We start from the raw sequence: 21,096 nt of genomic DNA on the forward strand, positions 1-21,096 counted from the left end.
CAGTTGCGTAATCCGGACAACACCCGATCAGTCTGTGTAAGCCGCCCAAGAGTCCAGACTGCTCTCAACTGTTGTTCCATGTCCAATAATAAAATAATATACCAATATTATTACGATGCATGTGTATGTTTAACTTTTTTTCAAAAAGGAGAGGGCTTATGATGCTTCCGAAAGACATGCGGCAAATGTATCTAGCCTCTTTAGTTGTTATAAGAACCTAAGAACTTGGATGTCAGAAGAAAAAATCTATGCTAAAAATTACGCACCATTCAACATTAGAAGATGGTTCTCATCATTGTAATTGGACCCCAGCAGAAATACTCAGTTTATAGTGATGTTCGCAAATATGGAGTGCCAGATTGTTAAAAACGACGTAGCTATTATAAGTATTTATTGTGATGCAATTTGATTGACTTTATAGGTTTGTATTTCCATAACCACATTTGCGTACTTTAGATGTTCAGTTCCATAGGCCTCTGCGGATAAGGAGATTATAACGAGTGAAACACCTTGCATTATATTTTGTATAAATTAAGAAAAGCATCACTGAAACTCGTTTCGAACACTTTTTAAAACATCAAAACAGCATATACTATTTTTTTGTCTTACCTCCTTCATCGGTGCGTATTACAATGGCCTCCGACAAGGGGCCTTCTCCCGCTTCAGTTCCTGCAAGCACCCACACACGATAATCAGTCCAGGTACTGAGCTGATCCAGCACTACATGCATATCTTTGGCATCTACTCGTTGGCTAGTTGCAGTGGAGGGATCGGGAGGTTTTTCGGCTTTCATGTAAAGAACTTTATAAAAGGTAATTTTGCCGTTTCTTTGACTCTCCGGAGGTGGTTCCCAAGAAATGCGCAATGAACGAGAATTAAGTGTTACACCGGTGACTTCTAGCGGCGGTGCGCTCGGTGCTAAGTAGCAAAGAAGCAGCAAAAGCATAAAGAAAAAAAATCATAAAACCAAAGAAAATGCAAATTAATAAGAAGAAAATAAACAGATAACTGGAACTATCAACTTCATTTTGAAATATAATGGAATTCCTTAAAAGCTCGAATAGCTTTTAATTATTTAAAATAATTATAATTATTTATTATTTAAAAAAATATGAGTAATTACAGTGAACATAAAACACCTACAAAACTGATTCGCAATTCATAGAAATCTTGCTATCATTTTTCACAAACTTATTACCCAAACATATCACAAATCCTTTCTGTCTGCGACTGCTTTCAAATACTTATGCTTGACAATCTTCTCGTAAGGAATGATTGAAATATTTCCATTTGATTGGAAGCAGTCTTTATATGAGGTACACGGGATCATAGCTGAGGTGATGTAAAGGCCGTGATTAATCTTTTGTGATTGGTCAGGTATTTGCTGCACAGAGAACTGCTTTTATACGGGATAGGTAATAAAAACTGATAACTCACAGGGTAACAGCTGCCTGTCGCTAGTTAAGTGTACTGTTTACTGCAGACAGAACTGTATATGAAACGTGTGATGTTACGGAGAAATATTCTGAAACCATTTAAAGGCCATCGTCTTTCAGGATGATGCACGCTTTCATGTATATAGCAAAGGTCTTGAACGAAAATGGAGAATTCTAACTCCACAATCAGGATTTCCCAATGAACGACTTTTTGCTTTTCAGTTCACTGAAAATGCCCTTAAAGAGACCTCAGTCCTAGTCGTTGGATGATATGTGACAGCTGCAAGCTGCATCGGACCCTTTCATGCTGCAGAAAACATACTTTCATCGGAAAGGTACCTTGTTGATCAATGAGGATACATGTTTCTTCGTTACAGACTAGATATGGGGCTGTAATGAGGTCAAAGTAAATGTTTTGGTAATCGGCAATATAAATTAGACTGATATTAAGCATTTACTAAACTATTATGCTAGTCTAAACATTTGGCAAAATTTTCTACAAATTTCTTCAAAATGTTCGCCCAAAATATTTCTTGACTGAGTTCTAATTCGGAATATCTTGAAATACGCTTTTAATATTTAATTGTAAGAAGGAAAAAAATACCATTAAAAAAATCCATTTTTTTTGGAAAATACCATTTCAAGATTCAGTATTTATTTTCAATATTTATTTGTTTGTCTTTTTATGTCGCTCATGTCTTCGCGTTTTTATGTGAAATTTAGTGCTTACATTACACGTATAGTGCAAAATTAAGATTACGTTTTTACGTCTTATACAACCCGAAAGAGTAAATAAAATTAATTAAAAGTTTAATTCAAATTCTTTATTTTAATACATTAATTAACCTTAAATAATACATATTTATTTTCAGTACTTCATTTTCCTGCAGTTTGTAAAATTACAAGCAGTATAACCAGCGAAGTGTGGGTTATATTTGATTTGATAATAAACAATATTTATTTAATCAATTGGCGCAGTATATCGCAGGTACATAAGTCGATAACAATCTTAACAATCGATAAGCCTTTTTCAATTTCGTAAATAATCGTATTCAGTCTGACCGAGTGAAAGGTGATAACAACTGAACAAGCAATTTTTGAAACAAACTAATTCAGATTATGGAAGATAATTTACTTTAATTAAATGCATTAAGTCTAAAAGGAAGAAGCTATATTAATGGTTAATATTTTAAAAATTTTAAATCTGTCAAATACAAAACTGAAAAAAGCTCAAACAGGAGGATTCATTGCAGTAGATTAGAATTATTTAGTAAATTAAGAAAATATTTTGCATATACGTATGTGAAAAATGGTAAGTTCTCATAATAATAAAAACTTCAATAGCAAGATTTCTTTGATCGAATGTAAATTCTGTAAATTACTTTTAACAAAATATTTTTAATTTAACTGTAATTTTGCAACTAAAATTGTTGACAGTTCCCGTAACATAATAATAAAAAAAAGCATAAAATGTATCAAAAATACAAAATAAAAATATCTTAAAAACAATGTATACATTTTAAGATAACAAACACGAAAAAAATGAAAACACAAATAAATTCAAAAGGAAATACATATATCATACAAATGATGGAATACAATTTTTAAAATGAAAATGAATAAAACTGAACTTACGATTAAACAAAAAGAAAATAAATAATTCAAAAGAAAAATTGTAAAAGGTAATGTAACAGCAAAGTAATAAAGCAGCATACCGTGGCATTATGAAATACTCAGGGCAAAAATAATTGGTTTACTACATTTGATAATATTTTGATCTAAAATGCTATTGGAAAAATGGAAAGAAATATTTCAAAAATGGAAATAAATATTCTATTTTTTTTCTTTTATTGCTCCAAATATCTGAAAAGAATTTATATTCTTTCAAAGTAAAATTTAGACATTATCAAGTTGTACGAAAACTAAAATTGATAAGTTTAAAAAAGCTATCTAAATGATAAATTCTGTATCTTAGTAACAATTAAATAGAGATATATTAAGATATCTGACAAATTTAAAAGAACCAAGATAAAACGGATAACGGCATTTATCAAACATTCTGCCAAAAATAAGTCCATGATTATTACATATTTTAAAAAAGTTCAATCAATTAAAAAAACGCAATACTAAAAGCGAAATTTCAGCACTTCGTCTTTGATTGAAATTCAGTTTAAGCTATATTAATGGTTATAATATTAATGGTCTATATTAATGGTCATATCAAGAGTAATAAAAAGTTTCTTATTTCTTATTTGCAGCCGAAAAAGAAAGGGATGTTCATACCTTCCAAATACATCCTGGGAGTTTCACTCACATTAAATCAATTCTAGTTGCTACTTTAGTTCTTTTCCCAATTAGACAGTAATTCTAATAGCTTTTAATGTTGCCAATAATATTTTATCAATTTTCGTGAAATCCTCGTTTCACATATTATCTGTTCCAGATCATTTAATAACCATTTTTATTCTCAAAACTGTTTTGATCATGGCCTCCATGGCATTCTAAATCCCCTTACAATGCTGACTTAAAAAAACTCTTTTTGATGACTCAAATTTTTGTACCCTGTTTTTAAATGAAGAACTTTTCAATAATTTAAAAATCTTCCAAATATATGCTTAATATTAAAATTTAAAATTAAATTTAGAGATTTTAGAGACATTTTTCGGAAAGCTTTTCAAGAAAAAGGAAATAAAAAAATTTGCTTTTACTCGGCGTGCAACAAAATATAATATGACTGAAATGGCATATTTCTTGGAAGTCACTGCATTTCAGCCATATTGTTTTTCGTTGTATGCCGCACTCGAGCAGTTAAAAATATAATTAAGAACTTTTCTGATGACAGTCAAAAATAGTCATTTTTTTTGTCGATAAATGAGCTTCAAAGCGCGACATGTACTAGCTTAAACAATGCCGAAGCTGTATGGAATGCTGAATTTGCGCATTTCTCGGATATGTTTTAAGAGAAAAAAGATCGCTGAGAGAAAGACAGTTTCGTTTTCCTCGGGAACACAGCAATTTGAGTTCCTTTAAAAAATATTAGGGAATCGTAAATTTCCTAATTTTCAATTCGGAAACATACACAGTCTGGGTATTGGGCATATTAAATCTATTTTCTTATTTGCCTTAATTTTTTATTTATTTCGGATTAAATAAAATAATTATTCCTTTCATGAAGCTTTATGTATCATCAGGGTTTCCACCATCTAATTTCGCGCGCCAGTGTTTATGTTTGGCCCTACGTGGCTCCCCGTTAACAGAAAAGTACTTATAATTATTATAGGAAATTCTTTCAAGGGTGGAATCATGAAAACGGCTGATTTCGAAAGCTTATTTGCTGCTTCCCTGATGGCGACCAAATGCATATGAAAATCCATATCTTCAGTTGTTCTTTTCCATTTTTTATTTGAATCTTTAAGATATTTTTATCTTATTTCTTTGCGAAGTAATAAAAGTTTCTTTTTATATACACGCTTGAAGAATTACAGAATTTGATTTAAATTCTTCTTGCGCATAATACTTACCATATATGCATATAAACTATACATACATACGGTCTATTTTTACAGCACATTTGCTCTGAAATCCTTCAGATACTGTAAAAGATGTCTATTGCATTCGTAAACTACAGAAATACTTTACAGTTTGAAGCAGAGAATCAAACCAGCCAATACAGACTGAATATAGAGTGAGTGAGTAAGTGCACCGCTATGATGGCTTCCGACCACGGACATGAACCAAACGGAATTATATACCATCACGGCGGCAGACTGAATATAGAATGAGAAAAGGAAAATGAATCACTTTCTATGCCTTACCATACTGCTCAGTTTTCACTTTAACAGGAGGTGTAGCTGCTCCCTCGCCTGTTTTCGACTTTGCAGCAACCCAGATGTAATAAACGGTGTCAGGATACAGATCTCCTAAAATAAAATTCTCAATATCCGGGATTTCTCGATGATATTCATGTTGCGTAAAGGTATCATTCCAATACAGTTCATAGCCAATAATGTTCGCACCCGTGTGGGTTGGTCTTGTCCATGTTAATTGAACGGTGGTGGAAGATGCAGGAACTGCACGAAGATTTGTCGGCTGACTCGGCACTACATAGTGGAAAAAAGATGTGCATATAAGAAGTAAGAAATTAGAAGTTATTATTATCAGTTACATGCAATATAAATAAAAAAGAAATGGGAAAATGTTTGCTTCGACTGGTAATGTCGGATAACCAACCTTAATTTATTTTTTCCATTTTTAAGTTATTTATATTTCTTTATGAAATTTATGACGCTGAAGTTAGTTATATTAACTGCTAAACACAGTAGTATTAAATTTTAATCATTTCCAGATTTTGCATTCTTAAGTTTCCTTTCTGCTTTTCCAATAAAATTTGATTAATTAATACAAAAATACGAAACATACATATATGTATATGTATATATATATTACTTACTTCTTCTTATGTAACTTAAAGTTCACTTAAAATTTTTAGAGCTAGAAAACGTATGCCTTCGAAGTTATAATCATGCCATGATTTGTAGGTGCTTTACTTTTTACCATGATATTTTGTACAATGATGTTTCAAAACTGTGAAGGTTTTTGCACTGCGTTAGTTTCCTCCACGATGTTTTAGAACTGTGATGATTTCCCTTTTCTTTCTTTTCTCCTATGATATTTTGAACGACGAAGTTTCTCTCTTGCGTTGTTTTTTCTGCGATGGTTTCGTCCACGATGCTTTCCGTGTTATCAGGAAAAATACAATAATTGGAAACTTACAGGAGTCAAGCTTCAAAATTAAAATCCCAACCCTACTAATCAATTTAACTAAATAAACCAAAAGAATTTAACTTCTAAAGACTTAATATTAACTCTTGACATCAGGTTGCTAAATATAGTTTACAGAAATCACCGGTTCTGATTTATATTTTGGCATATTGCAAGAATATTTCTCATAAAATTAAACAATAAATAAGAGCAAATAAAAATATACAACAAGCTTGCCTTATTTGCAAGAGGAATACGATAAAAGTGACATTTTAAACAGTAACAAATCGTTCGCATTACATGGCCATAGCGTCTCCATTAGGTTCATGAAATATGAACTACAGTTTCAGACACCATATTCGTTTTCAGCGTAGGGAATCTTATGTTAATTAACCAGTTACTTTGATTTCAGCCTTTACTGAAACCTTTCCGCATTCCTCACCAGAATGAAAGGCAGTAAGTATTTAAACCAAGGTTTTGAGATTTCAAACTGCGAGTGTTTCTGGGGTCGCTTGCGCGCTACGTGGTTAGTTTCCTGCTAGCTTTAATATTTTTTACTATTTGACTACACGACCTCTCGCTGTCGACATTTTAATTCTGACGCTCCGGTACAGTTAATGAACAAGCTTTTATAGCCAGCCAATATAGTCCTTGTCTACTGGTTCAACATTTTTATTTAATTTGTACTATTCCATTTTTTGCATCTCCACGAGTTGTGGTAATTGTAGCACGCGTGCCCTTATGTTCTAAATTCTGTTTAAATAAAAATGTTACTTTAACTTTCTCAAAACTCTGTCGTTGATTCCAGACATAACGATAACTTCTTTCACGTCTGTTAGGGTTATAGAACTAACATAGCTTTACCAGATGAGTTGTTACCATATAAGCATACCAAAACTAGCAAACATTTTTTCTTTCTTTCCCGGATATTATTTGTCTCTTCAGCGATAATCGAATGCAGGAAAATAACAAATAAGTGGCGTCCGGTCTAATTTTCATGAGGAACTACTTAAAACATTCTCTCGGACAGCTAGGCAGCATTTCTAAACAGACTTCTAATCCTTAGGATACTGAATGTAACGTAAATAATATCTCTCACATTGGGACTATTAACATAAGAGAAGAAATATCTTTGTGAAAGACTTTGTAATACAAACTAGTTCCTATCCGTATTACATAAAGGTAAACACAAGAACGCGCATGCATCCAGCCATTTCACTAGGATGTGAATATAGTACCCTCCATATGATATTAACGCTCAATAGTCTTACCGCTGTACCACTGGTAGGCTGCGCACCAAAGGTGTAAAAGAATAAGAGTCTCCTAAGTAGAACTTTTGTCCTTTTAATAATTTAATATTGTACTGTTTAAATGAATGCAAAATTTTTAAACTGAAAGCGTCAGATAGGCATAGTGGTTCCAGATGCTGGCTGCCGTGTATTTACGTCTCGGATGAAATCCCGGTAAAGGCTTGGAAGTTTGGAAAAGTATAGTTGTAACCCCATGGCTCAACGTGCGCCACCTAGCGGCCACTTGAATAAACACCAGCCAAAAAAAAGGACTCTAGCCTTCAGTCGATGTACGGGAGTCATGAACTAAGCATGTTGTTTCCCCGAGATGTTGTTCCCCGAGATTTACTTTGTAACTTAAATTTATAATTATAACGCCCTTAACTGTAATGTTTTATCTTAATTGTGTTTTGTTAATTAAAACTATTTAAAAAGACCTTTTTTATGATCAAAGAGAGTCTTTTGTTTATGGTAGTTTCGGTTATATAGTGTCTTTGCGACATGGCAGCTCTAAAAATACACGGCGAGCCTAAGTCCACTGTGCTTTGGTGGTAGAAAAGAGGTGTAGGAAATCTCTGAATGTGTTCTCGTTGGGATTTTTTTAAAAACGGGAATGGGATTGTGGTCATACTGCCAACTATAAGGTGATAGCGAAAGTTCTACAGATTTCACAAATTTATTGCCTAAAATAATTTTTTGACTTTTTGCATGTAAAATTTTTCTTTTTTTTTCCTTTATTGAGGTCTTCTTAGTGCAATAAGCATGCATTTTTTATATCTCATATCATATTTGAACAACAATTTTAACGTCTCCCTATTTCATAAATAAACGAATTTTATCTTCAATTTCTAAACATTTATTAAATTTGGATTGGATGGTATATGTGGTATTTCCAAGAGAATGGAAGTAACTTTAAGAAGTAGTATAGCACACCGAAACAAATATTGTTTTGTTACAGAATTCATGGTCGAATGTGAAACATAAAAGCATTCGAGGGCACTTCACATTCGAGGGCCGAGGAAGTGAGAAACAAATATAAGTGGTAAGTGACGGAAGACGAGGACACCTGATGTCTAACAGAGGTAAATCGGTATTTACCACTTATCTAGAGACATCAATTTCCTGGAGCCGCAAAAGGCGCAAACACAGTGACACAGATGATTAAAAAACAAACAATTTGAATCATGTATAACTATAGTAATTGCTTGAAAGAGCAAAAAGTAACACATAAATGACGATGGAAGGATTAGTGGAATTTTTCGAACACACCAGATACAACACACGTAGTTACAGTGCTGAGCGAAATTTTGGCAACGTATTCTTCATCTGGTTGAAAGGATATTTCATCAACGAAGCTCTTGACATGTCTTCACAATAAGACTTCAAGCCACGAGAGATCTGGAGATGGTGGTATTCTGGGTATGAGACACTTTCACCTAATCCAGGCGCAGGGAAAGGTGATATTCAAAGGGTCATTTACGTCTTACCGAAAATGGGTTGGCGTTCCATCATACTGGAATCGTCGCGGAGGGTTGCTAGAATATTCTCCAGCAATGCTAGCAAGATTTTCTGCAGGAAAATATGTTACTTTCTCTTATAGAGTCGGGAAGTGGACATTGGCTGTATCGTCAAGCGTAGACCGAGCAATCACCTCAAGAATTGTAGCTGCGGTACATTCATACTTGTCAAATAACTCTTGGTAGTAAGCAACTGCCCTTTGTAGCCTTTATATTTAAATTCTGACTACGCACTTATGGGAAAAAATGTTTTAGTGCAATTTGCTACCTCTTCAAGTCTATTCGATCTCTTTCGAAATACTTTGCCTACGTATCTGACTTTTCAGAAAAAACGCTATTAAAATAAGCTTATAAATCATGCCTTTAAAATTCAACTACAGTTACTAAATGGTGTATTTTTAAGCTATATTATTATTTTCTGTAAATAAAATTAATCTGGCGAAGTAGAAGTTAATCAACAAATCGTTTGAGGTAATTACAAAGAACAGAAACTGCAAATTAAATTCTTTTTAAAATTGTATTTATATTGGTATACGACTCTACTCATTAACTTTTATAACAGAATTGTTCAAATAAAAAGCAAGCCTAGCGTCAGTTCTATTAACGAAATAGAAATAATCAGGTCTTTCTTTATAATAAATTTAATAGAAATACACACACTTAATAGGAATACATACATACAAGTTCAATTTTAAAGGCTACGTAGATTTGAACCTAATGTTTTTGCTTATGAAAAATAAAAGAATTCAGAAACATAAACAGATTTTAATTAATGCAGCCAATTCACCCGTTGCAGCATACAAAATGAAAATATTAATATCAGACGACTTTAATAAAGTATTTAAATAGGGATTTATGAAATCGCAAAATGAAAATCTGAATCATTTCTTGAGTCTTCATGTTAAAAGAAATTAAAAACTGTTCGAGTCTATTTTTGATTATGATGCAATTTTTCGCGATAAAGGTGCATAATTTAACCTGAAAATACAAAAGAAAAAGTTCAAGAATGAGATTAACGTTTAAAAAAGGAACAAAAGAGATGAGAAATTAAAGCGAAATAAACTTACGTTATATAAACAGGAAAACGTACACTTCAGTGACTATATTAAATTAGTCTGCTCAACTGAGTTACAATATTAAGTGAGAGTATTTATCCCAGCAAGATATCGTTTCCAATTTTAAACTATTGTAAGCAATGCAAATTAATTCAGTACAAAAAAGTTAATTCAAAACATCGACAAGTTTGTTTAATACATTTTCAGGAATGTGAGATATCCTGAAAATGTGAGATAATACATGATACTTTACATATAAAGCTGATCATAACTAAATCGCAAGAGGTTGGTAATAAAAATGGGAATAAAGAGAAAAACTCTATTACATACAAAACTTAGACGTATTCTATGTTATTTCTCCTGTGAGGTTTTTTTCAAATTAAAATCTGGGAACGTGTTATCTGCTATTGGCTGTCTTCGTCATAGAAATTTGAGCTATACCATAAAACAATTTAAAGAAAATCAAGAAAAAGATCAGAAACTCTAAAACTAGAAATTTTATCGAACCGTTTTATCAAATGCTTCAACAATGCGTTCAATCGTCAAAAACATTCCTCATTGAACATCCTTATAATGGGCATCCATCCATATTTCTCATAGCTTTAATAATATTTATGTACGACACTTAACCTTTTCCTTATCTTCTATCAGATAAATAAAAAATTTCCTCAGCACATACGCAACGTTTGGATAAACCTTTGCTTCCACGCATTTTGTGTAGTTAACTTAGGTAGTTAGGCTCTGTGGTCTTCTTTCTGGCTGACTGACCTGTGCGAAGTTATAGGATCAAACAGAACTTTTCCCTGCATTGTAAGAAATTACCGATAAAACAAGTTTCTGCCTGATTTCCAATTAGATCTGATTAAATGCATTTTTTGGAGAGTTGCCTACTGAGGTTCGCTATACTAGACATGATAAGAGTTGTAAGTTTCTTCAAGTTGAAGGACAAAATGCAATTGAAATTCATAGCAATGTCTAAAGTTGGTAAGCAGCTATAGGTTTCTTCAAGTTGAAGGACAAAATGATACATAGCAAAGGATTGTTTAAAGAAATATACAACTTTTCGTAGAAAAGCGATCTTCCAGAACTAGTTCGAATGGTTAGGTAGAAATCTGTCATCTGCGCAATTATTTAGAACGCTAGAAAAAAAGGTCAGTTCAACACTGTGTTTCGCGCTGATGGTCAATCAGAAAACATTGAAAATCACAAAACCGCAATAATGTTACGTGGTTGAAATTAAGAACCGCTGAGACTAACGGCAGATGTTTTTGTAAATATTTTCCGCGTTTTTCATATTAACAACGTATTTCCCATTATAAAAGTTCCAATTTAATTATAAAGAATTTTAAAGTACCTGATAAATATTGAATATACATATATGTCAAATGATGACATGAAGTTTACTTTTGTTTATCAGGAATACTCCTTCCCATCTATTCCGTAAGATGCTTAAGGTTCCTAATAATGGAAAAAACATTTTCTTACCTCCTAGCTGAGTTTTCATCCGGATTGGAGGAGACAGTGGTCCAGGCCCTCTACTGGTGAATGCCTGGACACGTATTGTATAAATGGAATGAGTTTGCAAGTCGCTGATTGTTGTCAGTTGATTGTTGTCCACAATTTGACTGTGCCATGCCTGCGTCGGTAAGTGTGGCCTTGTAGTGTAATAAACCTTATAACCCTGAAAAAAAAATAATTTGGAATACTCTCACTTTGCACCTAACAGTGGATCTGCATAAAGAACCACAGTTACTACATGTGCATGTGCTCAGCTTAGAAGAATTTGTACAGCCTATAGCCTCACAGATTCAGAGATAACTCTAAATCTAAATAACACGACGAACAAGTATTAGTTTAGAAGTCACATAACAAAAATCAGCGTTATACTTGCAAATTTTCACAGCGTTATATTTTCAAATAATCAGCATTATATTTTCAAATTCTATCAGCGTTATACTTTCAAATTCTATCAGCGTTATAATCAAAGTTACATTTGCAAACTCTGCGAAAATTTACAAATATAACGCTGATTTTTGTTGTTTGATTTCTAAACTAACTCTAAACCTGTTTGCCAAAGCCTCGCAATCAAAGACATCACGTAAAAGTAAGCATCATGTAAAGCACATTTACACGTATCTAAACTTTGAACACATCATACTGATTGACTAATTTTGACTTTCTAATTATTAAATGAGTTCTTAACAATTTTGTTAAGTTCCTTTCTTGATAACGAAGCATCTACTACTAGATTTGACATGAGATCTTAAGATCTCATGTCAAATGAACCGGTCTCTTCGAATTTATAATCCGCTAGACCCGTGACAGGCATGGGACAAAAACTGTATCTTACACCCACTGAAGTCCTGCACTTCTTCAGGGAAGGTGAAGCACAGTAACCGTTATTGCAAAAATGCCTACACAAGTAAAACCTGACCTTTCACTGACAGAATCATAACCAGCTTCTCAGACGCAGAATAACGGGGAACTGCATTTACTCCGTAAGTCTAATATGTAGTGCGCATGATAAGTACAGCTTCATCTATCGATAAAATTTTGAACTATCATTTTTCTTTTGCCCAACAAATTGCTTTTTATATATTCAAGTCATTCCGACCAGTGGTTCGTTTTCTACAGCACTTTGAAAATGGGCTTTCAATAACAATTACCTTGTGCATAGCTGTCGGTGTGTGTATATGAGGTGTGACACACAAAAAAAGGACAAAGTGTGTAGCTTAAAAACAGAGTGGAGTTGGCAGCATCTGTTTTGGTGACATCATTCCACACACCTCTATTCATGCGGCCAGTTTCGACTTAACCGACCAAGGCAGTGGGGAGTACTGCGTCATTGAGTGAACACGTGTAACTGCATTCTGGCGGAAAAATGTCTAATGTAAAAACCGAACAGGGAATCAACATCAAGTTTCTTATGAAACTTAAAAAATCAGCCACGGAGGAAACATTTCAAATGTTAACCGAGTATTGCGGTTGAAACTTTGTCTCATGCTCGTGTGTTTGAATGGTATAAGCGGTTTTCAGGGAGAAGGGACAGTGTGGAAGATGATGAACATGCTGGGTGCCCCCTTGGGCGCTCAGCACGTTCATCATGATTGAATGGGTTTCAAATGGTCAGACTGTTAATCAATACTACTGCATCCGCTCACACGGACCTATCTGTCACGCAGTTTCTGACCAGCAAAAATATTACTGTGATGGTGCATCCTCCTTATTCACCTGATTTGGTTCCATGCGGCGTTTTTATTTCCTAAAATTAAATCTTACTTAAAGGGAACCTATTATACCTCAGCTGAAGAGGTTCAGGCGAAAACAGAGAATCTCCTGAAGGGCCTTCCAAAAACCTCGTTCCAGAACTGTTACCAGCAACATCAGCACCGACTGCAGAAGTGTGTGAATGCTGAATGGAAGTACTTTGAAGTTGATAATGTCACGGAGAACTGATTCTGTAAGTACAATGATTTATTGGACCAGTGTCTTTTTTTGTGTCACACCTTGTATATGTATATTGTATATAGCAGAGTACAAATAGCTGTCGCTACATATATATGTAATTAAATAAATAATGAACATATTACAGATAATAAATATATAATAATCATTCCAAATTCATCTATTTTTCCATTATTATGATGCTCTCTTTACATATTTTTTACTGAAGGAATCAGTCTTTTAAAAATTATTTTCACCTTTCAAAAATTATGATTATTTCACAGTCTGAAGGATCTCTTGTATTTTTGTTTTCATGCTATCCATGAAGAATTAAAAAAAACTTTTTTAAAAAATTCTTTCATATACATAATCAAATGTCGGTAGTATTACTCATTTTTTTGAATTCATAGCTACCATTTCGAAAATAAGTCTTAGGCTTGCACAAATGTTTCTGATAGCGAATAAATAAATAGTTCTCAACGAAACAGAATTTATATTATCCGCAATAAACAATATTTAAATAACACATCAAACTTACAGTAACTTGCCCATTAGGTTCTTTTGGTGGATCCCATTGAACTACAACTGTACTAGAACTCAGTGGTGTCGCCTGCACATTCCGCGGAGCGCTTCCAGGTTCTGCAAAGAAAAATAACCTTTCAAATAAAACACTAGATGCTACACGAAAATGAAGACTGATTTACATTTACAAAGTAGAAAAAAACACGCTTAGTTAATGCACTCTAAACTAATAGACTATATAGACAGCTATCATACATATAAAAAAAGTATCATGTAAATCATAAATACACAGAATTTTCTAGTTTTGAAAACTAACACAATTCAAGCGCATATTTTCGGTGGACTTATTATCTATATTATAAGTTTATTTTCTAAGTTTCACTATGCCATGAAATATAAAATTAATTTAAATATTAAGAAGATAATATGAATATAATTATTTATTAGAATTAGTTTCCTTAGCAATTCGCAAAGTTAAGCAAATTATTCTTCACTTTAAACTTTTATTAACAGTGGAAAATAAATTGCTTAAAGTTTTGAATTAATATTCCAACTGCCACACAGTTGTAGAATAACTTACAAACTAGCTGCAAAACTTAAGAAAAACACTCTTTTTAAAGGTAACGAACGCACTCAAACTTTAACGAAACAATAAATGGCAATTTGCCTGACTACAGGTCTGTAGCTGAAAGCTGGTTTGTATTCAGAGTTTGGAATCGTGATATAATAGATAACGTAACAGCGCATTACCGATAAAAGTGAAATTTCAAAAACTCTTTCCAGATTTCAAAGCGTCAGCATGATCTTTATATATTTAGTGAGTTTCAGTGTATACGGTAGAAAACCAAATGGCCACTAGAAAATAATTAGATGATTATTCTCAGAGAAGAATATTTAGGAAGTTGAAGGCATTCATTTTGAATTATAAATAGAGTGACCGATGACTCCACTACTTCTCATCAATAGTATAGATGGATTTCAAAACAAGTACAGTTGTTTGAAGAATTGAAGGTAACCACGCATGAGCAATGATTCAGCAAATGCTAGATAACGAAGCCATTATAAACTAGCTGCTTAGCAAAACAGACGATTATCTCGATTTTCTGTTGCCAGATCTGACTTGATCAAGCTGGACTGTTTGTCTCTTCTGGGCTTCGGCCTCGCTCTTCCCATGTTGAAAATCTCGCCAATGGCTGAGGCTTTCGGTCGTAAAACTATCTAAAAGCAGAAGAAAATAACACCAAATAAACTTTAGTATGTGATTCTGTGATTTCGATTTGCGAAAAACTTTTTTATGCACGAATGGTCTAACACGCGGTGCTAGCAAATAGAAAAAGCTTCGTGCCATTTTTCCGTAGCCTCGTGTTGTCATCGACCAAGAATCAGCATTAAATTACCATGACTTCACCACACTTTCATGTAATCTCAGAATGTGAGCCTGTGATTGTGTTCTCGGAATATTTTTTGCATTCAACAAAATGCGCCGTGCCTTCTGTAACTTTCATCTTGTGTTGTCGTAAAGCAAGGTTCAATGTGAAAGTATCGTGTCTTCTCCATATTTACCAAAACTAAACAGTATTTAAGCATAATGGTTTCATCGCAATATATATTGCCAACATTATTATTTGATTAACAAGTTATTCGTGTGGAAAAGATGCAATCATGATGTCCGTCAGAGATCATGAACTTCTGTGGTGAAATGTGTTTACCTTGTTAAATTATTTTATATAATCAACAATATTTCAGTAGCTACTACAAAAATAAAATAATCGCACGTGAAAAATGGTAGCCCTTTTTATTGTGGCACTACGCAGAACTAGGGAGAATTAAGTATAACTTTTTTTCCATTTTATAGTAAATAGTCTTAAGAAGGATTCATTTCCTTCAACCTTACCATTGGGTTATTCGCGACACTTCGCAACGCATTTATTTCTATTTGAGAAATATCTGTTTGTTAGGCATATTCTGGAAGTTGATACTTAACCGATTTTAGATAGTTTCACATTTTTACTGTACAACTTCAACTCAACATCAATATCAGAAGCAGTTATTCTAGAAGCCCACTAATCTGGTGAGAAATTGGCACGCGATGTCACTCCTCAGTATATTACTGGAAGAGATCGCTATGGTGGTCAGAGAGTTCTTATCTTGGAAAGAAGATACATTTAAACTCATAACATATAGATCTTCTTCAAAACTATACCGTAATATTTACCACTTTTTCTTAAACCGTCTACTGTAATAGTTATGCTATAGTAAGATCCGAAAAAGGTTAAAAAATGCACGAAAAAGTAAATATTTAGCTCAGTTACCTTAGAGGAAAACAAATATAAAGAGCAAGGAACAGGATTTGTCTACAATGAAAAAATATAAGCACGGGGTTAAACTGTAGAGAATCCTGTTCGAATAAAAACAGTTCACATTCGACCTAATTTCGAAAGGTAGAAATATATATATATTATTTACAAAACATTAGAGCGTGAGAATAATTTCAAGAAGATTAAACTTTGCGCAAAATGAACCACATGTGAATTACGCTCACTTTCATTTTATTTTAATAATTTATATCTTAAGAATTCGATAAAAACTAAATTTGAATTGCTTTGAATTACTTGAAAGGTTTAAATAAAAACATCGCTTAAATGAGGTGAATCAATGCGGAAAAAACTAAAAAATAATAAGAAACATAATTAAAAATTCCACTTCGTTTAATAAAGCATAATCAGAAAAATGATGTTATTGAAGAAAAATGTAAATGCGAAAATTTAAAGGTCGTAGTTCTGGACAAAACGTGTGGCAATTATTTTCTTAAAGGTTTTACTTTTTTCTCAGGATACTTTGTTTTTTACGCTTCATTTTTATAATTAGAAAATCTTTTCTCATCTATTTTATATATATTTTTTATATTTAAGAGTTCTAGTTTTTAATAAAACAACAAAAAATACGAATTAATAAGCTACATACAGGGAAGAAGGTTTGATAATGTTTATAGGAACTTAAATTATATGATAATTGTTTTATGTTGAAATACTTTATGCGAAGCCTGCATAACAAAACGAATTTATAATAAAGAGAGATTGTCTAAAATACTTCGAAATCTTTCTTGCTATTGAGTTTATACAAATGGAGAAATACGCATCTGAACTTGATTTAAAATAAAATAGTATAATTGTATTAAATACATTTCTATAAATACTAGATTACATATTTCATTTCCTTTTATAATTTTTAAGGTTACGATTAGCTGATTACGACAACTCACACGAAGGCTATCTGCCTAAGGAAAGGGATGCCTTCGTGGAGGACTTTCTAAGGGAAACTGGCTCGTATGCACGTTACACATGGGGGAAACCACGAAAATACCCTTTCAATGAAATTCGAACGCCGGACCGAATTATCAGTATTCAGCGACTTTACCGCTCGGCTAGTGAACATTTTGCTTTTTTGGATTTCTGTTCTGAAAGCTAGGAAAAGGTATTTCAGAGTAGCTTTGCTAAAGATAACTTTTTTTTTTCACATTTTTAAAAAGCATTCATCCATTGTCAATACAATGTAAACATTCATTCTTACTGCTGTAATAAATAATAATAACAATAAAAAATAATTAACATTCAGCCATTTCATTACCATTCATTGAATAAATTTTCGTTCACTTCAGTCTGAGTTCAAAAGAATGATAGCATATTCGTACATATCTTATACAATTCTAACCTTACTAAAATTATTTTTATCCTATTATATAAACTCTTCTAAAAATAAAACAATCATAAAAAAATTCTACATTTTGATATATATTTGAACATCGACTATGCAGATTTCAATTACTTAAACTCTTCAGTATAAGGTCATCCCCAAGTAGTACGTATAAAATGAGGTTTCATTTAGTTCAATAGAATAGTTTTGAAAATACACACACTGCCCAATGAATTAGAAAACCAAGATCAGTATTTTATTGGACCACCTTTTGCACGGATAACTACTCTGATTCATTTGGGCTTTACGTTTACATGCTTCTGGAGTGCATTTACATCCAGAGAGGATTTTACTGCATAGCCAGTGCATAACCATTGCACTGGCTATGCAGCTTTTTAGATCTTGCAAATTAGAAACTTCTCTTGTAAATTAGACGGAAGAGGATATAGCTGTCGGATGCGTCTTTCCAGCATATCCCATGTATTTTCTATGGGGTTAAGATTTGGGCTATGCGGTGGCGAGGAAAGGTGTTGGAAGTCAGCTTGATGTTTCGCGAACGAATTCTGAACACTTCTGGCACGATGTGTAGTTGCATTATCATTTATGAAGTAAGTATCCATCGCTATCAGGATAAAAATGCAACATTTCAAGGTGCACTTGATCTGCCAGTATATCTACGTATTTCATGGCTGTTTGTTTACCCTCCAAGAAGACCAGGACAATACTTCCATGCCAACGGAACATGCCCCATATCATGATACTTCCACCAGATTCTTACACAGTGCAAGTAAGGCAAGACAGATTAATGGTTTCATGGGATTCTCGCCAAATTCGACGTCTTCCATCACTACAAAATAAGGTATAGCGTGATTCAACCGATCACATTACCCGTTTTAAATCCTCAGACGTCCAGTATCTTCTTTCCCGACATCACTGCAAACGAATTCTTGAATTTTGGGCAGAAATGAATGGTTTTCTCACAGGTACCTGACTATGCATTCCCATCCCCTGCAATTCTCTGGTTTGTGCTGAAATCTGTTTAGAAGATCCTTGGTTGACGATCTGTGTCAGTTGAAGCACAGAAGACTCCTTGTTCTGCCGTACAATTCGTCGGACATGATGCCGATCACTTTCTTGGAAAACTATGCTCGAACCGCAGTCCAACTTCTGAAAACCTTTGATATGGCTGCTTTTGAGCACCCGGTGAGATTTGCTGTCTTCGAAATCGAACCCGCCTGCTAAATGGGGACCAACAATAAGCCCTTTTTCAAATAGTGAAAGATCTGTCGTTTTTCCTATTTTACTTCATTCATCGTGAAAAGCACTCTTACACCTTATTTATACTAGCATTCTAACCACATATAATCCACATCATAAAAAAGTTTGCATACTTCATCCCTAGCACGCATTCAGATGAAAAGCTCAAAAGTTTCTAATTCATTGATCAGTGTGTGTAGTAAAATATTGATGTAAATAAATGTTGGACGCTAAATGTTAAGTCATAATGACATTTTAAGGGCTGTCCAAAATGAAATGAAGTCGGAGAATATGGAACGATTTCTAAGATAAATTTTCAGGTCCTTCAAATATTGAATAAGAAGAAGTCTTTAAAAACACCTATGAGGCGGCTATATGAATAAAAAATTCATATTGTATTCAATATTTTGTCTAAAAAGAAATTGTGAGATTAAACTGTAATTTCTTCAACACAAAAAACCAAAAAATAACAAGTATTTACAGGGTGTTTCAAATCTACTGGACGAAACTTCAAGGAATGACAGAACGCTCCAAAACAAACACTTCTCATAACAGAAAGCATGGTCACACGTTAAGCAATTAGGCACTAGGAGACACTTTCCGCTTAGGGACAATTTATATTAGCTGCTCGTTTATCCGAACTAGGTAGATCTTCACAGACTTAGATAATCGCGCAGTATTTAAGCAATCTATATTTTCCTCTGATATTTATTCATTCTTCCTACATTTAAAGCCCGCTAGCAGTTACAGGGTAAAGTAGCCGAACACTAGTAGTTCGGTCCAGGGTTCGAATCCTGGCGAACGGGTTGGCCGCATGAGCATTTTCGTGGTTTTTCCCAACGTGTATACGAGCCGGTTTCCATTAGAAAGTCCTCCAATAAGGCATCCTTTTCATTCGGCAGATAGCTCTCAAGTGATTTACAATAATCAAAGAAACAAAACAACTTATTGTATTATCTGGTTTACTTAGCACGTGTCAACAAGACAATTCAATTTCTTTAAATTATTTTATCGATTTTTTTTATTATTTAGAAAAGAAATTCTATAGCAAATTCATGTTTTCCAATCGATAAACGAAGAAAATATTTCTGTAGAATTTTTCCTTAATACTCTACTAACTATTCTTTCTTTCTTTATTTTTTAAATTTTCTATCACCTATTACATCTTGGCATAATAGATTAACAGTTTAATAATATTACATACATTTATTAAGTAACAAAAGTTTCAGAAGGTCTATTTTCGTAAAGGAACTTCTTATGGAGATCTGGTCTATGCTATTCAACTTCGTACTCATTTCATAGATTCATTTTCGGACCAGAGCATTTCATTGGACAGAATGAATTAGGGGCGAAATTACATACTAACATCCAGCAAGCTGCACCGTTATTGTCATTTACTTTAATTAATTCCATTAAACGTGATTATAACTGCAAATACAAGATTTCTTTGTATCATTAGTTTGTTATGTCACGTTTATTTAGCTAAAATACATTCCAGCTGCACTATATAAACTCTTCTATTCCAGCAGTAGACATCAGAATTGCTATGTTGCAGTTATTCCACTAAACCCCATTACAACGACATTATCAAAGCTATTATACGAAATATATTCCACTAAAGCTGACTTCAGCTGCATCATCAATGTTGTTATACTAAGTGTACTTCACTACACTGAACTGCAGTTAGTGACAAGTAGTCACTAACTTCAGTTCGAGAAACATACACAATTACAACACGAGAAACAGTTGTTAAGCAAACAAAAAGTGCTTTTGGAATATATAATGCTTTCTAGAAAGCTAATAAGTTAAATGAGGGAGCAAATCATTTTCATATAAAGATGAATCTTTGAGAACGGCCTTGTTTGAACTTTGTTCGCTACATCTGCACCCAAATATATTCCTTACTTCATCAGTTATCCACGCACAACTGATAAGAGCTAAAAAACGTACAGTGTGTATAAGAAACACTGAATCAAAACACGACAAAACAGTAATATACAAGATACATAAACTATATAAACCTTTGAAGCATGCACTTTTAAATGTAATCAATTAAAGAAATAATAAACACTGAGCAAGCTAACACAGGAAAGGAATAACAAAGACAAGCAATCTAGAAATA

At 33.3% G+C, this 21,096-nt stretch overlaps 1 protein-coding gene across 9 annotated transcripts in view; it reads right to left on the minus strand.

The window, feature by feature from the left end:
- The window catches only part of LOC118188251 (tyrosine-protein phosphatase Lar-like), a 1,537,039-nt gene that overhangs the window by 96,232 nt on the left and 1,419,711 nt on the right, over window positions 1-21,096 (minus strand). For 7 of the 9 annotated variants that reach the window (XM_085815767.1, XM_085815772.1, XM_085815771.1 and 4 more), the window contains 4 exons: window positions 14,041-14,141; window positions 11,544-11,739; window positions 5,252-5,536; window positions 610-918 (listed from right to left, as the gene is read on the minus strand). In XM_085815767.1, the coding sequence (XP_085671893.1) occupies window positions 610-918; window positions 5,252-5,536; window positions 11,544-11,739; window positions 14,041-14,141 (891 nt within the window). The remainder of the gene's footprint in view (window positions 1-609; window positions 919-5,251; window positions 5,537-11,543; window positions 11,740-14,040; window positions 14,142-21,096) is intronic. The other 2 variants (XM_085815774.1, XM_085815773.1) reach the window with 1 other exon arrangement.

Source organism: Stegodyphus dumicola, chromosome 4, assembly GCF_044657685.1.
Source record: "Stegodyphus dumicola isolate Sdum_Otavi_A_Nest chromosome 4, ASM4465768v1".
In the NCBI taxonomy this organism is placed as follows: domain Eukaryota; kingdom Metazoa; phylum Arthropoda; class Arachnida; order Araneae; family Eresidae; genus Stegodyphus; species Stegodyphus dumicola.